This window comes from Notolepis coatsorum, assembly GCF_963971535.1.
Source record: "Notolepis coatsorum genome assembly, chromosome: 7".
Classification (NCBI taxonomy): domain Eukaryota; kingdom Metazoa; phylum Chordata; class Actinopteri; order Aulopiformes; family Paralepididae; genus Notolepis; species Notolepis coatsorum.
This window is the reverse complement of record NC_140171.1, coordinates 11,757,265-11,779,919: the sequence shown is the minus strand read 5'-3', so window position 1 is coordinate 11,779,919 and position 22,655 is coordinate 11,757,265. Positions and strand designations below refer to the sequence as shown.

General features: G+C 47.1%; 1 protein-coding gene across 1 annotated transcript in view; it reads left to right on the top strand.

Moving 5' to 3' along the window:
* LOC311232621 (glutamate receptor ionotropic, NMDA 2A-like) overlaps nucleotides 1-21,600 on the top strand; it is a gene marked incomplete at both ends in the record, with an annotated part of 220,453 nt that extends 198,853 nt beyond the window's left edge. Inside the window, 5 exon segments of the mRNA XM_084319481.1 lie at nucleotides 1,167-1,405; nucleotides 14,039-14,225; nucleotides 15,835-16,660; nucleotides 20,442-21,288; nucleotides 21,439-21,600. Coding sequence (XP_084175607.1) covers nucleotides 1,167-1,405; nucleotides 14,039-14,225; nucleotides 15,835-16,660; nucleotides 20,442-21,288; nucleotides 21,439-21,600 — 2,261 coding nt within the window.
* Between the last annotated feature and the right edge of the window lie 1,055 nt (nucleotides 21,601-22,655).

Below are 22,655 nucleotides of genomic sequence, written 5' to 3'. Positions count from 1 at the left end.
TCCATCTCATTACTCGTTCTGTTTTCAAACAGCATTTCTACTTGGTCTACTGCACACTTGCAATGAACTTGCCTACTTCAACCTGCTGATGTGGGCTATTACTTATTACTTTACTACATCCACCTCCTCCCTCCCTCCACCTCCTCCCTTTCTCCCACCCTCCCTCCTTCTACCTCCTCCCTCTCTCTCCCACCCTCCCTCTCTCTACCTCCTCCCTCTCTCTCCCACCCTCCCTCCTTCTACCTCCTCCCTTTCTCTTACCTTCCCTCTCTCTCCCACCCTCCCTCCTTCTACCTCCTCCCTTTCTCCTATCCTCCCTCTCTCTCCCACCCTCCCTCCTTCTACCTCCTCCCTTTCTCTTACCCTCCCTCTCTCTCCCACCCTCCCTCCTTCTACCTCCTCCCTTTATCCCATCCTCCCTCTCTCTCCCACCCTCCCTCCTTCTACCTCCTCCCTTTCTCCTACCCTCCCTCTCTCTCCCACCCTTCCTCTACATCCTCCCTCTCTCTTCCTCCCTTCCTCTACCTCATCCCCTCCCTCTACCTCCCCTCCCTCTCTTTCCCATCCTTCCTCTAACTCCTCCCTCCTTCCTTCCCCCTCCATCTACCTCCTCCCTCTCTCTCCCCCCCTTCCTTTCTCTCCCATCCTCCTTCGACTTCTCCCTCTCTCTCTCTCCCACCCACCCGCTACCTCCCCCTTCTCTCTCCCACCCGCCCTCTACCTCCTCTCTCTCTCCCTCCCTCCTTCCTTCTCCCTCTACCTCCTCCCTCTCTCCCTCCCTCCCTCCCTCCTTCCTTCTCCCTCTACCTCCTCCCTCCCTCTCTCTCCCACCTGCCCTCTACCTCCTCTCTCTCTCCCTCCCTCCTTCCTTCTCCCTCTACCTCCTCCCTCCCTCTCTCTCCCACCTGCCCTCTACCTCCTCTCTCTCTCCCTCCCTCCTTCCTTCTCCCTCTACCTCCTCCCTCCCTCTCTCTCCCACCCTCCCTCTACCTCCCCCTTCTCTCTCCCACCCTCCCTCTACCTCCTCTCTCTCTCCCTCCCTCTACCTCCTCCCTATCTCTCCCTCCCTCCCTCCTTCCTTCTCCCTCTACCTCCTCCCTCTCTCTCTACCTCCTTCCCCTCTCTCCCCCCCCCCCCCCCCCCCCCCCCCTCCGCCCCTGCTGCAGGTGAGATGGAGGAGCTGGAGGCCATGTGGCTGACTGGTATCTGTCACAATGAGAAGAACGAGGTGATGTCCAGCCAGCTGGACGTGGACAACATGGCGGGCGTGTTCTACATGCTGGCCACGGCCATGGGCCTCTCCATCCTCACCTTCATCTCAGAACACCTGTTCTACTGGAGGCTGAGGTACTGCTTCACCGGGGTCTGCTCGGGGAGACCAGGCCTCCTGTTCAGCATCAGCAGGGTGAGTCTTTATTTACCCAGGGTGGGTTCTTTATAACCTTTCTTTCCCCAGGGTAGGTTCTTTATAACCTTTATTTCCCCAGGGTATAGGTTCTTTATAACCTTTATTTCCCCAGGGTAGGTTCTGTTTATAACCTGTATTTACCCAGGGTGGGTTCTGTTTATAACCTTTATTTACCCAGGGTGGGTTCTGTTTATAACCTTTATTTACCCAGGGTGGGTTCTGTTTATAACCTTTATTTACCCAGGGTGGGTTCTGTTTATAACCTTTCTTTACCCAGGGTAGGTTCTGTTTATAACCTGTATTTACCCAGGGTGGGTTCTGTTTATAACCTTTCTTTACCCAGGGTAGGTTCTGTTTATAACCTGTATTTACCCAGGGTAGATTCTTTATAACCTTTCTTTACCCAGGGTATAGGTTCTTTATAACCTTTCTTTACCCAGGGTATAGGTTCTTTATAACCTTTCTTTACCCAGGGTAGGTTCTGTTTATAACCTTTCTTTACCCAGGGTAGGTTCTGTTTATAACCTTTCTTTACCCAGGGTAGGTTCTGTTTATCACCTTTATTTACCAGGGTGGGTTCTTTATAACCTTTCTTTATCAGGGTAGGTTCTTTATCACCTTTATTTATCAGGGTGGGTTCTTTATAACCTTTCTTTCCCCAGGGTAGGTTCTTTATCACCTTTATTTACCAGGGTGAGTTCTTTATAACCTTTCTTTGCCCAGGGTAGGTTCTGTTTATCACCTTTATTTACCAGGGTAGGTTCTGTTTATAACCTTTCTTTACCCAGGTTGGGTTCTTTATAACCTTTCTTTATCCAGGGTAGGTTCTGTTTATAACCTTTCTTTACCCAGGGTAGGTTCTGTTTATAACCTGTATTTACCCAGGGTATAGGTTCTTTATAACCTTTATTTACCCAGGGTAGGTTCTTTATAACCTTTCTTTACCCAGGGTAGGTTCTGTTTATAACCTTTATTTATCCAGGGTAGGTTCTGTTTATAACCTTTCTTTATCCAGGGTGGGTTCTTTATAACCTTTCTTTACCCAGGGTAGGTTCTGTTTATAACCTTTCTTTATCCAGGGTGGGTTCTTTATAACCTTTCTTTACCCAGGGTAGGTTCTTTATAACCTTTCTTTATCCAGGGTAGGTTCTGTTTATAACCTTTATTTACCCAGGGTAGGTTCTGTTTATAACCTTTATTTATCCAGGGTGGGTTCTTTATAACCTTTCTTTATCCAGGGTAGGTTCTGTTTATAAACTGTATTTACCCAGGGTATAGGTTCTGTTTATAACCTTTCTTTACCCAGGGTAGGTTCTATTTATAACCTTTCTTTACCCAGGGTAGGTTCTGTTTATAACTTTTATTTATCCAGGGTGGCCCTGTGTTTTCATGCAGGGATGCAGCCTCCATGCTTGTGAATATCCTCTGAGCGTCATGGCCACACAGGAATGGCAAATGGCCATGGGGGTGTGTGTACCGTTTCTCAAAGTCACCGCTAAACGCCTTCTTCATCTCAGTAGTGATTGACATAGGATGCCTCAAAGTGCTTTGGAGGTTTTGCTTTGAGGGTGGCAACGGTTGAGATTATGGGCCGCTCTTCCTCACACCTGATAACGTTAATGGTCACAACGTTAACTTTGTTCTTTACTTAGTTAGATGCTGTGACTACCGTGGACCTCGCTGAGTTGTGGCTGGAGAACGTTTAATATCCGTGTCTTGTGTGTTCTTGCTTGCCCTAGCTGTAGCATTAGCATCCACAGATTCCATGTCCCTTGCATAGATTTTACCATCTACTGTGGTGAGATTCACAGTCCTTACACATTGGATTGGATTGGCTTTATTTGTCATTGCACATGAAGCATGATGAAATACAATTGGCATCCAACCAGAGTGCAAGCGGCAGCAACATACACATCAATAAATCTGCCTAAAACTAGATACACAGGTAAATGGACAAAAAGATACAAGTGTGTATACTGTGCACAGTGTGAATATACATACAGATACATACCCAGGCACGTATATAATAATAATAATAATAATAATAATAATAATAATAATAATAATAATAATAATAATAATAATAATAATAATAATAATAATAATAATAATAATAATAATAATAATAATAATAATAATAATAATAATAATAATAATAATAATAATAATAATAATAATAATAATAATAATAATAATAATAATAATAATAATAATAATAATAATAATAATAATAATAATAATAATAATAATAATAATAATAATAATAATAATAATAATACTCATAATAATATTGATAATAATAATAATAATAATAATAATAATAATAATAATAATAATAATAATAATAATAATAATAATAATAATAATAATAATAATAATAATAATAATAATAATAATAATAATAATAATAATAATAATAATACTAATAATAATAATAATAATAATAATAATAATAATAATAATAATAATAATAATAATAATAATAATAATAATAATAATAAACTGTATTTGTATAGCACCTTTCATACAAGAGTTGCAGCACAAAGTGCTTCACAGCAGCAAAAAAAAGCAAAACAAAAAGACAAAGTCAAGGTAAGACCCAGAACACCAAATCACAGTTCTTCAGATTAGGATCCAACATCCCAACAGGCTCCCTGTTAGGGGTGGGAATCACCAGTTTAATCACGATACGATACGATATCGATTCTTTGGACAACGATACGATATTATCCGATATCACACAGTCTGCCACGATACGATATGATACGATTCGATTCAGGTGCCTGCGATCGATATGAGACGATATTATGTGCCCATTTAATACAATCAGTAACATTTAAATCAACAAAAAAAAAGGCAATGGAAATATCATGACATTTTTATTTTTGAGCTCTTCCAGACATTTAAATGAAAAACAATCTATTGTTTTTAATACAAATAGACCTCCTGTTCACTGTTTTTGGTTCATTTTTCTTTTTTTTTCTCTCGATATTAATATCCTATTCACTGTCAGAGCTGTATTTTGGCTGGAAAAGCATATTGGGAGTCCCAAGGTGCAGTACCGGCCAGATCCTGTTAGTGGGGCTATCCCCGAGAATGCACCCTCCCAGTCCCCACTTCTCTCTGCCTATGGCGCTGGGTTAGCTTGTTAGCTCACGCTAAAGTAACGTTATCTTCGATCTTTAACGCGACGTGGGCATAATGGAGTGACGAGGATTGCAAAGCAGGTTAGATGCATTGGACCCGTTGTGGAATAAAACAGCAGGGACATGTTTTGGGTCACAGAATAGGCACACTAGTGACACTCTAGACGCTACTGCTGTTGATGTTAACGGAGTTTGAGTTTCACAACACTGGGCGCGGGGGCGATGACGTCGCCGTCGCCGGATTTTCAAAATAAGAGTATCGCAATATGAATCGATCTTTTTACGTGGCATCGATCCTATTTGATTATTGATAATAGATCGATATATCGATCTGGATCGATGTATTGTCCCACCCCTACTCCCTGTTTACGGCTCGGTCGTCACACATAATACAGACCATTTTAAAATAATAGAAGAGTAGCAAAATAGTGCAATAGTGCAGTGCAATAAAACAGTTAGTAAAATGGCATAGACAGAAAAACTATGCAATAGTGCAGCTCTGAATGACTGTTTAAACAGTTTAGAACCTGACAGTCTGTCCTGTTTGATACCCACACAGCTTAAAATCTGACAGTCTTTCTTCCTGTTCCGTACCCAATTTGACCCTTTAAACCTCCCTCTCAGGGCAAACCTCCCTCTTAGGGCACAGTGCCCTCTCTCAGGGCACAATTCAGGCCTGGGTGTAAAACCTGACGGTCGTTCTTCCTGCCTGATACCCACACAGTTTAAAACATGACAGTCACAGTTTAAAGCTTGTAATAAAAAGTAATAAAAGAGTAGAATAGAATAGACAGAGTAGAAATAGTGACAATTAAATAATGCAGTTCTGAATGACCGTTTAAATGGTTTAAAGTTTAAACCCGTCTTTACCAACTGTCTTCCCTGTTTGATATCCACACAGTTGAAAACCTGACAGTCTTTCTTCCTGATACAGATACAGATATAGATACAGATATAGATACAGACACAGATACAGATACAGATACAGATACAGACACAGATACAGACACAGATACAGATACAGATACAGATACAGATACAGACACAGATACAGACACAGATACAGACACAGATACAGATACAGATACAGATACAGACACAGATACAGACACAGATACAGACACAGATACAGATACAGATACAGACACAGACACAGATACAGATACAGATACAGATACAGATACAGACACAGATACAGATACAGACACAGATACAGATACAGACACAGATACAGATACAGACACAGATACAGATACAGACACAGATACAGATACAGACACAGAAACAGATACAGACACAGATACAGATATAGATACAGAAACAGATACAGAAACAGATACAGAAACAGATACAGACACAGATACAGATACAGATACAGAAACAGATACAGACACAGATACAGACACAGACACAGATACAGATACAGACACAGATACAGAAACAGATACAGAAACAGATACATAAACAGATACAGAAAACAGATACAGACACAGATACAGACACAGATACAGACACAGATACTGATACAGACACAGATACAGACACAGATACTGATACAGACACAGATACAGACACAGATACTGATACAGAAACAGATACAGACACAGATACAGACACAGATACAGAAACAGATACAGACACAGATACAGAAACAGATACAGACACAGATACAGAAACAGATACAGAAACAGATACAGACACAGATACAGACACAGATACAGACACAGATACAGAAACAGATACAGACACAGATACAGAAACAGATACAGAAACAGACACAGATACAGATACAGATAAACAATGCGTACAGTGCCATTGCACAGTGCCCTTCAGAGTTCAGAGATCACATGGTTTGAGTGTAGGTAACAAAGTGTTCAGAGTGTACGTTATGGAGAGAGTGTTTGCGCAAGAGAGAAAGAGAAAGGGAGGGAGAGAGAGAGAGAGAGAGAGAGAGAGAGAGAGAGAGAGAGAGAGACTTTTGTCCAATTGTCCTCCCTTCTCGTGAAATCCCAATGTGTCTTCCGAGCTTTAGACGTCGTTAGATGTGACAGCGCTGTATTCTAAACCCCCGCTGTCTGTGTTTTCTGACACGTTGTTTTTATGCTGTCGCACACGTACAGCGGTTATTTCTGTCACCTCGGACATTTGAGCCACCTCCTCCCCCGCCGCTCCGCTCGATACGAACGAGCCGAGAAACTCGTCAGCCGCCGGGGGACCCTGGGGTGTTTCACCTGCTAGCGGGTCTGTCACGACACACAATCCAACAACGGAAACAATCTGACGTGTAGGAGGCGAGAGGAGGCCTCTTCCGCCGGCCCGACCACACCTGCTCGCACCACCTGCGATAAACAATGTCTTTCGAGGAATGGACTCTGCGGCCCGAGACAAGCTCCCCGTTATTACCGAGAAGTGTGGAAGTCATCACGCGATCGATGGACTCATATACACAAGCGCGCGCGCGCGCGCGTGTGTGTGTGTGTGTGTGTGTGTGTGTGTGTGTGTGTGTGTGCGTGCAGATGTATGCATGTGTGTGTGTGTGTGTGTGTGTATGCGTGCAGATGTATGAATGTGTGTGTGTGTATGCGTGCAGATGTATGAATGTGTGTGTGTATGTGTGCAGATGTATGCATGTGTATGTGTGTGTGTGTGTGTGTGTTTGTGTGTGTGTGTGTGTGTTTGTGTGTGTGTGTCCGTTTGTCCAAAACACATACACTACAAATACACTACAGGTAAATAGAATAGTAAGACACAGAGAGAGAGAGAGAACAAACGCTAGATCGATAGATATAGAGAGATGAAGAGATAAAAGGGAGAAGAGAGCGAGATAGATAGATAAAGAAATAATTAGATTGTGATGAGAGAAAAGGGAAAAAGAAAGCGGGCGAGAGAGAGAGAGAGATGACAGAGATTGAGAGAGAGATGACAGAGATTGAGAGAGAGAAGAGAGAGAGAGAAAGAGAGAGAGAGAGAGAGAGAGAGAGAGAGAGAGAGAGAGAGAGAGAGAGAGAGAGAGAGAGAGAGAGAGAGAGAGAGAGAGAGAGAGAGAGGAAGAGAGAGAGAGAGAGAGAGAGAGAGAGAGAGAGAGAGAGAGAGAGAGAGAGAAAGGACAGAGATTGAGAGAGACAAAGAGAAGAGAGGAGAGTGAGAGAGAGGGAGAGAGAGAGAGAGAGAGAGAGAGAGAGAGAGAGAGAGAGAGAGAGAGAGAGAGAAAGGACAGAGATTGAGAGAGACAAAGAGAAGAGAGGGAGAGAGAGAGAGAAGAGAGGGATAATAGAGTAGACCCCAGCTGAAGCAGAGATGAGCCCCTCCACTCCACTGTGGGGGTTGAGGAGAGGAATCTAACGGCTAAGAGGATGAGAATGTAGACACACACACACACACAGGCATGCACACACACACACACACACACACACACACACACACACACACACACACAGCTATATAAGTTCAAAATGGTCAAAAACTCTTACGCTTGCTGGTGCAGTGAGGTGAGACGCAGACATGCGCGTCCGTCCGCCCACACACACGCGCACGTGTCCACACACACACGTGGCACACCTACACAGTCGTATATGCACAAAGACACACACACACACAGACGGACACACACTGGAACACACAAAGACGGACACACAGACACACACACAGACGGACACACACACACACAAAGACGGACACACAGACACACACACAGACGGACACACACACACACACAGACGGACACACGGACACACACAGACTTACACACACACACACACACGCACACACACACACACACACACAGACGGACACACACACAGACGGAAACACACACAGACGGAAACACAGACGGAAACACACACAGACGGAAACACACAGACACACACACAGGCGGACACACACTGACACACACAAAGACGTACACACACAGACACACACACAGCACACACAGACACACACATAGACAGACACACACAGACACACACACAGACACACACACAGACACACACACAGACACACACACACAGACAGACACACAGACACACACACAGACACTCACACAGACAGACACACACAGACACACACACAGACACACACAGACACACACACAGACACACACACAGACAGACACACAGACAGACACACAGACACACACACAGACAGACACACAGACACACACAGACACACACACAGACACACACAGACACACACAGACACACACACAGACACACACACAGACAGACACACAGACACACACACAGACAGACACACAGACACACACAGACACACACAGACACACACACAGACACTCACACAGACACACACACAGACAGACACACAGACACACACAGACACACACACAGACACACACAGACACACACAGACACTCACACAGACAGACACACAGACACACACACAGACAGACACACAGACACACACAGACACACACAGACACACAGACACACACACACACACAGACAGACACACAGACACACACACAGACACACACAGACACACACACAGACACACACACACAGACATTCACACAGACAGACACACACAGACACACACATAAAGACCATCCCTTCATTATTTACGTGTCTTGTCACTGTGTCAGAAAGGGCTTTTATTCCGGGCGAGTAGCAGTTAACGCGGTAAGTGTTTTACAGAAAGTGTGTACGTATGTGTATGTGTGTGTGTGTGTGTGTGCATGCACGTGTGTGTGTTTGTGCGCTTGTGTGTGTGTGTGTATGTGTGCGTGTGTGTGTACGTGTGTGTGCATGTGCGTGTGTGTGTGTGTGTATGTGTGTGTGTGTGTGTGTGTGTGCATGCGCGCGTGTGTGTGTGTGTGTGTGTGTGTGTGTGTGTGTGTGTGAATGAATGAATGAATGATCATTACATTTATATAGCACTTTTCTAGACACTCAAAGCGCTCCCCACAATGTAGGGTGGAAATTGCCTCCTTAGCAGCCAACCTTGGGCTACGCAGGCTCAATGGCTGCCATACCAGCAACACATCACACTACACAATGGCTGAACGGCTCAGGAGACAGGGATTGATATCAGCCAATTAAGGGGAAGGGATGATTAGGTGGCCTTGATGTCAGAGACCTGATTGGGAATGTGGCCAGGAACGTCGGGGAACCCCCTACTCTTTACGATAGGCGTTCTAGGTTCTTTAACACTAGCACAGCCGACAAGGGGTCAAATGACCCCTAGGCATTTTCAATAAATGTATCCTCGTCACTCGGTCGAGCTCCAGCTCTGTCACTCAATGACTTTTCCTAAAAGTACCCGTTTTATCTGGCACGGTTTCTGAAATTTCAAAATGACTTCAGGAAAATGTAATTAGAACGTTATTCCACATATGGGCTGTTGGAACAGACGAAAGTCACAGCACTTTGCCAGCGTCTATCGCAGGGGTGGCCAACCCGTGGCTCGCGAGCCGCATGTGGCTCTTTGCCCGTCAATGTGTGGCTCTTCCATCCTCTTTTTTTTTTTTTTTTTTTTTATGTCACTCAAACCTACATTTCATTGTGGTAAACCTCATATTTTTATATTCAGAGGTAATTATATAGTTTACACCAGGGGTCTCAAACTCAATTTACCTGGGGCCGCTGGAGGTAGAGTCTGGGTGAATCAAATATTCCACAAAAAAAGGGTTTCAAGTATTCCAAAAAAAAGTACAACTGATCCAATCTTCTCACAAACTCACTAAAACCTCACAAACACCAGCAACTGAGCATTCTCAGTGGTGTCAGTGGACTCATCCACAGCTATGGAAATGCACTGTGCATTTTTTTTTATTCTATCACAAAGCTGTTTAATCAAATCATCAGCCAGTATTTCAGTTATTCTGGTTGCTGTGCTATCTGAGGAGGATTTGCTTTTGTTTGCCTTCAAACATGGTCTCCATCACTTCAGTCATACATTATTTTATTATGTATGCATCAGAGAATGGCTTCTTGTGTTATGCCACTGAGTGAGGACTTGATTGCTTTTTCTCATTGTGACATAGCTTTAACAATAATTCTGCTTGCAGCTTGATATGATGATTTCATTCCATTTATTTGTGTGGTTCTTAGCACTGAATTTTGAGGAAAGGCTGCATCAAAATAACTGTGTTTTGTTTCGTAGTGGCGTTTCAAATTGCCACTCTTCACAAGAGCTACCGTTTCTTGGCATATTAGGCACATTGGTTTGGTGCTGGGAGGATGCACGCATATTTTTCAGTCCATTCAGCATGAGCATGCCATATTTTTCTACTAACTGCCTGCTGGCGAAACTAGGCTACTAGCTACATTTATTTCACGGAGATACTGTAAAACTGGGAACGAGGTTACTAGCTACAGTACCTGCAGATTAGACTACCAGTAGATGCGCTGTCAACTCTCGCTCTGACTCAGCCCCGCTGAAAGAGACAACACTCATTCCGTGAAAACCCGCCCTACTCTGCTCTAATTCGCAGACTGTGGGTGGGGGGGAGAAACGCTGACGGGACGCTGAATGTGATTGGACCAGAGTAGACAGACACAGACAGGCAGAGCACCGCTTGCAGAGGAGACAGCGGAGAATTTCGAGGATGCCTGCCATACGCACTGGATATATTTTCCTTCCACTTGGTATCACTCCAAAATCACGTTTCAACCAAGTCACTAACGTAAGGTTGCTGTCATGAGCCTGTGCTATGGTAGCCTACAAGTGATAAAATAAATAAAACATCCAACTCGCACAACGACTCGGCAACAAGTTGCGCGTGGACAACTTTGATGTCAAGTAGGGGGCCGCAAAATATCATCCAGCGGGCCGCAATTGGCCCGCGGGCCGCGAGTTTGAGACCCCTGGTTTACACTGTTTATTTTTCTCATATTTCTCATATAAGCTGTCGGGTCATCTGACCCGTTCCTGGCGGGAATCAGTGGCATTTTATACATGGCTGTGCTAATGTTAACGACCGAGATTCAGTCAGGACCTCGGTTTAGCGTCTCATCCGATGGACGGCACTCGTAGCTGTACGGTGTCCCTATCACTGTAACAGGGGCATTGTTACTGACTAGTCCAGAGGACAGAGTGCCCCCTGCTGGACAACAACACCACTTTCCAACAACGGCCTTGACCGGGGCTCGAACCGGTGATCTTCCGATCATGAGTGTGTGTGTGTGTGTGTGTGTGTGTGTGTGTGTGCGTGCGCGCGCGTGTGTGTGTGTGTGTGTGTGTGCCTTCTGAACAGCAGGCAGTAGGTTAAGTGGAGAAACAGCCTCCGGACTCAGAAGCCTCCTTCAGTGACATCATCACCCCAATTCCATTTTCTGAGCTCCTTCTGAGAAACGGTTCACCTCAAGGGGGATCATTATCTCCAGCGGACCCACCGCGCCGCGCGGCCTGGCAGCAGGGGGGACAAGGGGGGGACACAGGGGGGACAAGGGGGGGGGGGTCGCCCTGGTTGCTTTACATCTTGACTTGTAAATGGATCATTTCTGTGCAAGGCTTTGTTTGAGCATTTTTTAATTGGCCAGTGAGGTCACTTGTTGGAGGCTGCAATTCGAAACTGGCCACCGTAAATGTCCAAACCCCCCCACCCCCACCCCCTCCTAATAGACAGTCTCCTCCCCACCGTATGTATATATTCTCTCCCCACCGTATGTATATTTCTCTCCCGCCCACCCACCCCCTCCTAATAGACAGTCTCCTCCCCACCGTATGTATATATTCTCTCCCCACCGTATGTATATTTCTCTCCCACCCACCCCCTCCTAATGTACAGTCTCCTCCCCACCGTATGTATATATTCTCTCCCCACCGTATGTATATTTCTCTCCCACCCACCCCCTCCTAATGTACAGTCTCCTCCCCACCGTATGTATATATTCTCTCCCCACCGTATGTATATTTCTCTCCCACCCACCCACCCCCTCCTAATGTACAGTCTCCTCCCCATCATATGTATATACTCTCTGTCAGGATCTATGGGTAACAGTACTGTATATTTGCATATCATATATGTCACAAATGTAACAGTACTATATACCTGTATGTCATGTATGTCCCTATGCCATAAATGTCATGATGTCATGTATGTTGTGTATGTCATAAATGTCACTATGAATTGAAAATGGGGGACCCTGATGTAAACAAGACAAACATCTTTCTCTGGTCTGCATCCCCTTAACAATTGTGTGTATTGAGCCGTACTGTATTGTACCCATTCTGCAATCTGTTAAATAAAGTTTTCATTCATTCATTCATTCACTTGTCTCACAACATAACCTCCCTCCCTCCCTCCCTCCCTTTCTCCCCCTCTCCGCTCCTCTGATCTCCTCTCCTTTCCTCTCCTCTCTGCTTTCCTCTCCTCCCTTCTTTCCTCTCCTCTCTCCTTTCCTCTCATCCCTTATTTCCTCTCCTCTCTTCTTTCTTCTCCTCCCTTCTTTCTTATCCTCCCTTATTTCCTCTCCTCCCTTCTTTCCTATCCTGCCTTCTTTCCTCTCCTCTCTTCTTTCCTCTCCTGTCTCCTTTCCTCTCCTCTCTTCTATCCTTTGCTTACATCCCTCTTCTCCTCACCTCTCCTCTTTCGGCTCTCATTTCCTCTATTCTCTTTCTCTTTTTCATGTCTGTTCTTCTCCCCATTAATTTCCCCTCCTCTCCTCCCTTCTCATCTCCTCCCCTCTCCTCTCCACCTCTCCTCCCTTCTCCTCTCATCTCTTATCCTCTCCTCTCCTCTCCTATTCTCTGCTCCTCTCTTCTCCTCTCCTCTCCTCTCGTCCCCCCTCCTCTCATCTCCTCTCCTCGCCTCCCTTCTTATCTCCTCTCCTCTTTTCTCCACCCCCCTCCTCTCCCCTCCTCTCATCTCCTCTTCTCTCCACCCCCTCCTCTCATCTCTTCTCATCTCCTCTCATCTCCTATCCTCTCCTCTGCTCCTCTCTTCTCCTCTCTTCCCCCCTCCTCTCCTCCCTTCTCCCCTCCTCTCCTCTCATCTCCTCTCCTCATCTCCTCTCCTCTCCTCTGCCCCTCTCTTCTCCTCTCTTTCCCCCTCCTCTCCTCCCTTCTCCCCTCCTCTCATCTCCTCTCCTCCTCTCCTCCTCTCTGCTCCTCTCCTCCCTTCTCCCCTCCTCTCATCTCCTCTCCTCCTCTCCTCTGCTCCTCACTGCTCCTCTCCTCCCTTCTCCCCTCCTCTCATCTCCTCTCATCTCCTCTCCTCCTCTTCTCTCCTCTCCTCTCCTCTCCTCTCTCCTCCTCTCTTCTCCTCCTCTCCTCTCTTCCCCCCTCCTCTCTGCTCCTCTCTCCCCCCCTCCTCTCCTCTGCCCCTCTCTCCTCTCCTCTCTTCCCCCCTCCTCTCCTCTCTTCCCCCCTCCTCTCTCTCTCTTCTCTCCTCTGCTCTCCTCTCCCCCATCCTCTCCTCCCTGCTCCCCCCCTCCTCTCCTCTCTTCTCCCCTCCTCTCCTCTCTTCTCCTCTCTTACCCCCTCCTCTCCTCTCTTCTCCCCTCCTCTCTCTCTCTTCTCTCCTCAGGGCATATGGAGTTGTATTCACGGGGTCCACATAGACATGAAGAAGAAGTCCCCAGAGTTGGACTTCAGTCCACAGGCCAACATGCTGCACCTGCTGAAGTCGGCCAAGTCCCTCACCATGTCGTCCCCGAGCAAGCGCAACACCGTGGTGCTGCAGCCCAGCATCATGGACATGATGTCGGGGAAAGGTGAGCGCTTTCAGTGGAGCCGCGTTGCTATAGGGGAACGGCTTGGAGCCCGTTGCAGTGTTTGCCAAGATCCATAGCTTGATATTATTTGTATTCAATGTTTTAACAGATACAAACAAAGCAGACGGGACAGACAAAATCAAGACATCACAGCGACACAAAATAAAATATATATACCCTCCCCCCTCCCAAAAGAAATAAATTAAAAATTTAAATAAAAAAAACAAGATAACCAGTCACTCCTTCGTGTCTCTTACCAGTGTTAGACATAGACACATCAAATCAGAGATTGAGAATATATATCTATAATAGACATTCAGTCCACATAGTCCAGTTATAGTCTTTGTACAAAATACCATCAGGTCATCAAGAGTCCCTTTAGTTGATGTCTATAGAGCAATGAGCCGAGGGAAGAAACATCACACAACAAACAGTGCTCTATAAATTCACATTGTTTTAGATATCTACAGTATATATTGTATCTAGTCGTTTGTTAGTTTTAAGATAGATAGTCAAGAAAAGGTTGCCAAATGTCTTTAAATTTACTGGGTTGCCCTGCGTTCTCATAGCGTATTCTCTCCATGTGTAGCATATTAATGAGTTCTGTCAACCAGGTTTGGAAAAGTGGTACTTTGTCTTTGTTCCACAGCATTAAAATGCATTTCTTTGCAATTACCATGCCATACTGTATAGTCCAAGATCCATAGCTGAGGGGGGAATCAAACGCAGTCCATTTAGACTGTTTACGGTAATGTGGAATGCCCTGCCAACATTCATAAAACTCCTGAACTCCCCTCTCGGATTTAAATCCGCCCTAAAAACAAATTGGTCTTAATATGTTTTTTATCTCTTTTATCATAACTTGGCTTTTATTTCTTTTGTCATGAGTTGCTTTTAAGGGTTTGCGGATTTTCTTTTAACATTAGTTAACTGTATGAGTTGTCAGGTTAGGTGTTTTTATACACATTTTTAGGATGTGTCCTGTATAGTGTACATGTCCATTTGTGTTTCTGTGCCTTTTTATGTTCCATGTATGGACCACAATGGAAACAAGCCTTGGCTTTATTGTGTTTTATCCATTTTTGACCAGCGTGTTGACACTGTTATTGTTTTGTCTTTTAAATGTTTTGTCCTACGATTGTGTCAAAATAAAGTATTCAATCAATCAATCAATTACGTTGTCACCGTCCAGAACAGGAACTGGTAGCATACATTGCTTAGCAATGTGGAACTAACTGTTATTGATGGAGGACAATTGAAAATAAAGCTTTTTGGAAAAGAGAATGGTAATACATTGTACATTGAGTAAATATACGTTGTAGGTCTTAGACCTGAGGGGGAAACCAAGCACTATAAAAGGCTATGCGTTACTATGCATGACTGAATGTGTCATTGTCACAGCCGTCTGGTCTATAGTCCACCTGTGTGTATTTACTTCATCGTGTTCTCGTCTTCATATTGTTTACATCGAGGTGAGAAATAGATGATGTGAAACATGGCATATTGTGAGATGTTATACAGGCTGTTAGATATAGTAGTAAGAGCCAGACAATACATACGTGCATTTATCCAGGTGTTCCATCTATCTGTATCTCTCCTCATCTCCTAGGTAACTCTCTCCATAGCCTGTCTCCAAAGGGTCCCGGTCTCTATAGCAACGCCACAGGTCTACAGGGTTTCATGTCATGGACCGGCCGACACAAAGACCCCCTTAACAACGCTGCGCCGTTTCCCGGGCAACCCAAAGGCCCCGCTCTCCAGACCAGCCCCAACAAGCCTCAGCCTCCCGTCACCAATGACAACGGAAAACCTCGCCTGGCTGGACCCCCGCCTGTGCAAGCCTCCAAACCCCGTGCCCTGTGGAAGAAGAGCGTGGAGACCCTGAAGACCCAGCCGTCTGTCTCGTCGCCGGGGGCCGCCCCCGCCCCCAGCCCCGGCCCGGCCCCGGCCCCGACCCCGACCCCGGGGCCTGTCCCTGCACCAATGAAGAGCCAGCGTTATCTTCCAGAAGACACGCCCCACTCCGATATCTCCGAGTGTTCCAGCAGGCCCCCCTCACACAAGGAGTCTGAATCCATGGCAACCAGGGGGGGCTTCAAACCAGGCAACCAGCTGAGGAAGAGGGGGGGAGCAGGGGGAGGAGGAGGAGGAGGAGGAGGAGGAGGTGGGGGGGGAGGGTCCAAGATCTTCTCCATCGACGCGGACCAGGGCAGCCTCCACTCAGCACCCCTGTACCAGCGCGACGGCCAGGGGGGAAGCGACGACCACAGCTACGCCCCTGACCTGTTCCCACCCGAACACACACACTCCTCCCACCAGGCCGACCAGGCCCCCATCCTGCAGCTGAGCGCCAGCCTGCTGCACCACAGCCACAGTGCCGAGGCCGACCTGCACTCTCTGAAGGACAAGAAGTACAGCACCTACAAACACACCAGGTAACGGTCACTACTGTACGCAGAGATGAGTTCAGACATGGAACACACCAGGTAACAGTCACTACTGTACATAGAGATGAGTTCAGACATGGAACACACCAGGTAACAGTCACTACTGTACATAGAGATGAGTTCAGACATGGAACACACCAGGTAACAGTCACTACTGTACGCAGAGATGAGTTCAGACATGGAACACACCAGGTAACAGTCACTACTGTACGTATAGAGATGAGTTCAGACATGGAACACACCAGGTAACAGTCACTACTGTACGCAGGGACGAGTTCAGACATGGAACACACCAGGTAACAGTCACTACTGTACGCAGAGATGAGTTCAGACATGGAACACACCAGGTAACAGTCACTACTGTACACAGAGATGAGTTCAGACATGGAACACACCAGGTAACGGTCACTACTGTACGCAGAGATGAGTTCAGACATGGAACACACCAGGTAACAGTCACTACTGTACGTAGAGATGAGTTCAGACATGGAACACACCAGGTAACAGTCACTACTGTACGTGGAGATGAGTTCAGACATGGAACACACCAGGTAACAGTCACTACTGTACGCAGAGACGAGTTCAGACATGGAACACACCAGGTAACAGTCACTACTGTACGCAGAGATGAGTTCAGACATGGAACACACCAGGTAACGGTCACTACTGTACGCAGAGATGAGTTCAGACATGGAACACACCAGGTAACAGTCACTACTGTACACAGAGATGAGTTCAGACATGGAACACACCAGGTAACAGTCACTACTGTACGCAGAGATGAGTTCAGACATGGAACACACCAGGTAACAGTCACTACTGTACGCAGAGATGAGTTCAGACATGGACCACACCAGGTAACAGTCACTACTGTACGCAGAGATGAGTTCAGACATGGAACACACCAGGTAACAGTCACTACTGTACGCAGAGATGAGTTCAGACATGGAACACACCAGGTAACAGTCACTACTGTACGCAGAGATGAGTTCAGACATGGAACACACCAGGTAACATATAGATTAGTTTATACATGGAACACACCAGGTAACATATAGATGAGTTTAGACCTAAAACACACCAGTTAACAGCCAGTTCACTACATATAGATGGGTACTTCACTTTGCTCTGTTCAGTTGTTGCTCCATGTACCTAATACAGTATATGACAAATGTTGTACTCAATGTAGTTTCTGTAGTTGTTTTCCGATATAATTGACCTGCATTCGTTGTAGGAGTCAGTAGTTTGTTAAACCACACATTTAGCGTAGATCTCACAGTGAGACAATCGTCAGATAATCAAAACTCTCCAGTGTGTATTTCAGAGGCGGGAGCCGTTGTTATTATATATATATCTATGGTCTAATAGAGATGTTTCTTAGCTAGAGACTCTGCCGGCTTGTCTGCTGTGAAGAGTCTGCCTTCCATTTCTATCACTTAGTGTGATACATTTTTCTGTGAGTAGTTTGAAACCTGAGCGCCTCCCAGACGCTCGCACTTCCCCCATCACATGTGTTTTACTTGATGCTACATCATGCAAATACATTTCAACAACACTCTCTGTGACTGCAGGGTGTTTTTAGACGATGCGTTTAGGGTTTATTCATGCCCTCGACTTATCCCCGTGGTGACATTTTGTTTACTGAGCAGCTCTTTAACTCATTCACTGCCAACGATGATTATACTCGCTATTGGCCGCCAATCGTTGAATGCCAACGACGAGTATACTCGTTATTTGATCGTTATTTATTTTATTCGATATTTCTATTCATTACAGGCCCACTGACTCGGGGTTAACATTGGGAATCGCATTGTTGCAAAACCGGCTGCATCACACTAGACGGCGGTATCGAGCACCCTTTCTAACATTGTATCCTGGGCTGTGGGATGGCCAAGGGTTTCGGGTTAGATTATGCCGTCGAGCAAATGGACATTGGATATACCAGATGGCGATCAAACAATTGGAATATTCTTTTTGGATTACTCCCGGCCACAGGTAAGGGCGATTTGACGTAAAATGTTTGCTTGATCCTGCAATGCTTTCATACCGATCAGGCTGATAACCGTTTTTAGTGTTCAATGTGAATGCCATTACTGACAATCAAATCATCAAAAAACGACCCCCCCCCCCTTTCATGCATTCATGATGGAACATAATAGCTATGATCTAGATTTGATTTCGGGACAATAGCGGGTTCAGGCAAGAAACGGCAACGTCTACAATGGAATCGACGTATACTGCCATAACTAAGCATTTCATGAATAACCCTAGACCGCTCTAAAACCATACTTACATTCACCACGGTATAACACGGGAATGTATGGATGGAAAAATTATCTCTTTTTTTGCATCTTGACCGGAAGAAACTCAATGTCAAATGACTATAGTATTGTATCCATGGCTATAATATAGAATATAGATTTAGCTCTCTCATCGTTTACAGCGTGGCAGTAGCTACCACAGGATAAGGCTAATCCCCGGCGGTCAATGAGTTAACTCTTTCTCTGCCACGCTGGGAACGGGATATGGCTATGTGCTGCCACGCATTAAACCAATGGAGTCGGTCACCTTGTTTGCAGGGCTATAACTATATTGTATATTATAGCTATGGATGCAATGCTATGGCCCATTTGACATCGAGTATCTATCTTTCAAGATGTGAAAAAAAAAATTCCATCCATATATTCCAGTTTTATACCGAATATAAGTATGGTTTTAGAGCGGTTTAGGGTAATTCCTGGGAGGCTAGTAATAGCCCGCAACGTATATTATATGTAATCCATTGGCATTTCGTCCCTATACCCGCTACAATTAAAATTCAAATGCATATGATCGGTATATAATGTTCCATCATGAATGCATGAAAGGAGGGGGGAGGTAGTTTCTGATTAATTGATTGTCAATAACGGCATTTGTTAGTACAACAACGTACGCTGATCAGGGTGATGGCTATGAAAACAAGGCACAATCAAGCTGAAATTGACGTTAAATTGCTCATACCTGTGGCCGGTGGGATTCCAAAAAGAATATTCCAATTATTTGATTGCCATCTGGTAGATCGTATGTCCATTTGGCCCACGACATAACCCACCACAGAATAATGAATCGGGGGTCCCGAAAGCGATTCAATGCAATCGGGTGAAGCCCTTGATCCAGGTTACTAGAAAAGTCCGCCCGGAGGCATTTCATCAACGCACAGCCCCATGCACAGAGTCTCAAAGGAAGTGCAACATCGGCCGCATACCACCAGGCGGTGGTATTGGACTTTTGCTATCTCAAACTCATTCCCTATGGTAACACTAGCCTTCCTGGATGGATAATGAATGGAAATAGCGAAAAAAGAAATAACGATCAAATAACGAGTATACTCGTTGTTGGCGTCCAACGATTGGCGGCCAATAACGAGTATACTCGTCGTTGGCAGTGAATGAGTTAAGGGCCAAATAACTTATATATACGTTTTTGGATCGTTTTACCTTTTTTCTATTTTAATATTCTATTCGATGTCACGGACCTGTACGTTGCCGTTAACGGTTGGCTCGCAAACACGTTGTTGGCCCCGAATGAGTTAACGCTTTGACTTAGAACAACAACAACAACAACAACAACAACAACAACAACAACAACAACAACAACAACAACAACAACAACAACAACGTATACATGTAGGGAATGAAACCATCTAAATACATTCTCCACTATCTTCTTTGTATTCCGTCTGCGTGTGTGATAAGTGTAATGACGTGTTTCTCTCTGCACGCCCCACCAGTGTGAAGGACAAGGGAGGTTCGTTCGAGGGCCCCGGCGGAGGGGGGCCCCCGGCCCCTGGAGCCCGGCCCAGCCACTGTCGCTCGTGCCTGGCCAAGATGAGCGCCTACTCCGGCCTCTACACGGTGCGCAGCTCTCAGACCCGCTGCGAGGCCTGCACCCACCTGGGCGACCTGTACGACATCAGCGAGGACCAGCTCCACGCGGCGCAGTACTCCCACGCGCACCCTCACGGCGGGGACATGTTCACCCACTACCTCCCGCAGAGTGAGCTGGGGCTGGTGGGCGAGGGCGACGGGCTGGTCAGCCACTTCGAGGCCTCCCCCGCGCCTCTTCCCCTCCCCGCCTCCTCCTCCTCCTCCTCGCGCCTCCAGCTCAGCCGCCAGCCCTCCTACGAGAACGTGCTTCCGGACGGCGTGCCCGAGCGCCAGCAGCAGCAGCAGCAGCAGCCCCGCTCCGTGTCCCACCTGTGGGGGCCCGTCGCCGCCGCCGCCGACAGGGACCACCGGCAGTTCCCGCTGGACGAGGGCCCCTACGCCAACGTGCTCACCATGCGCTCCGAGCGCGCCTACTGTGCCCGCACCCCGCCGTCCCGTTCGCCCTCGCCGTCCCGCCACAGCCTGGACACCACCCCGATGCCCCTCCCCCGGCGCTCCAAGAGCCTGTTCCCCGACCGGCCCTCGCATAACCCGTTCCTCCAGTCGGCCCCGGGCACCGCGCCGCGCCAGCCCGCCTCCCAGGCCGCGGTGCGCATGGCTCAGAGGGCCTCGGCCCACGAGCTCTACAAGCAGCTGGTGCCGCTGTCCCTCGGCAACCACGGCGGCCACCTCCTCAACCACGGCGGCCATGTTGTCAACCACGGCGGCCATGCGGTCAACCACGGCGGCCATGCGGTCAACCACGGCGGCCATGCGGTCAACCACAGCGGCCATATCGTCAACCACGGCGGTGGTCAACATGGTGGCATGGTCAACCACGGCGGCCACGTTGTGGAGCAGCAGGGGTTCTACCCGCCGCAGGAGCCCGCCGTCGTGGCCTACATGGTGCCCCCGGCCGCCGCGCTGCCCATGGGCTACGTGACGGCTCCGCGCGCCTCCAGCGCCGGGGGCAACAGGCCGCGCCTCTACCGCCGCATGCCCAGCATTGAGTCTGACGTCTGAGAGACACGCGCGCACCGCGCCGCCCTCACGGAAGCACACGTTTCACGTGTACGCATGCAGAGACAGAGGTGTGTGTGTGGGCGGAGGATCTCTGATTCTACACACACATGTATACGCGCGTGCGCACACACACACACACACACACACACACTACACACACACACACATATATATATATGAGTGTCAGGGCCACTGTCTGCTCTAGACTATACGTCACCGATGATGTTTCAGGGGGTCAGGGGGTCAAGGGACACCTAGAAGCACCATGTGAAAAGGGGGAGAGTATGTGTGTGTGTGTGTGTGTGTGTGTGTGTGTGTGTCTGTGTGTGTGTCTGTGTGTGTGTATTGGCTCCTGGGTTGACAAGGACAAACAGACTACGGGTCCAACAAGAAGACACCCAGCCAGTGGCACATGAGGGACTGTGTGTGTGTGTGTGTGTGTGTGTGTGTGTGTAGGTGTGTGTGTGTGTGTGTGTGTGTGTGTGTGTGTGTGTGTGTGTGTCCAGTTATCGACAGCGGGATTTGGCGGCACGTCACACGAGAAGGACAACTCGGACGTTTCAGCGTTCAGGGAGGACAAGACTTCCTCCCCTTCCAGACACAGACAAGCCCCGCCCCTCCGCCCAGCCGATTGGAGATTGGAGATGAGAGAAACGAGAACCCCCCCCCCCCCCCCCCCCCACTTCTTCTGAGATAACGTGCACTCTCTCACACACACACACACACACACACACACCTCGCCCCCGCCTGCCCCTCAGCGTCTCCTCCCTCCCACTCTCTCCCTCTCTCTCCCTCTCTCTCCCTCTCTCTCCAGGACGCTCTCTCTTGTTGCACTATGATTTCTAACGGTCATCCCTACGTTCTCCAGAAACTGTACTGTCAAAAGGTAGGGGGTCTAGATCCCGTAGCCGGTAAGGACGTTTGTATTGTACAGGGGGAGCGGTTGAGGTCATGAGGTTAACACTAGCACAGCCATGGAGAGAAAATGCCCCTAATTCCCACCAGGAACGGGTCAAAGACGAGCCGACAGCTTATTATGAGAAATATGAGAAAAT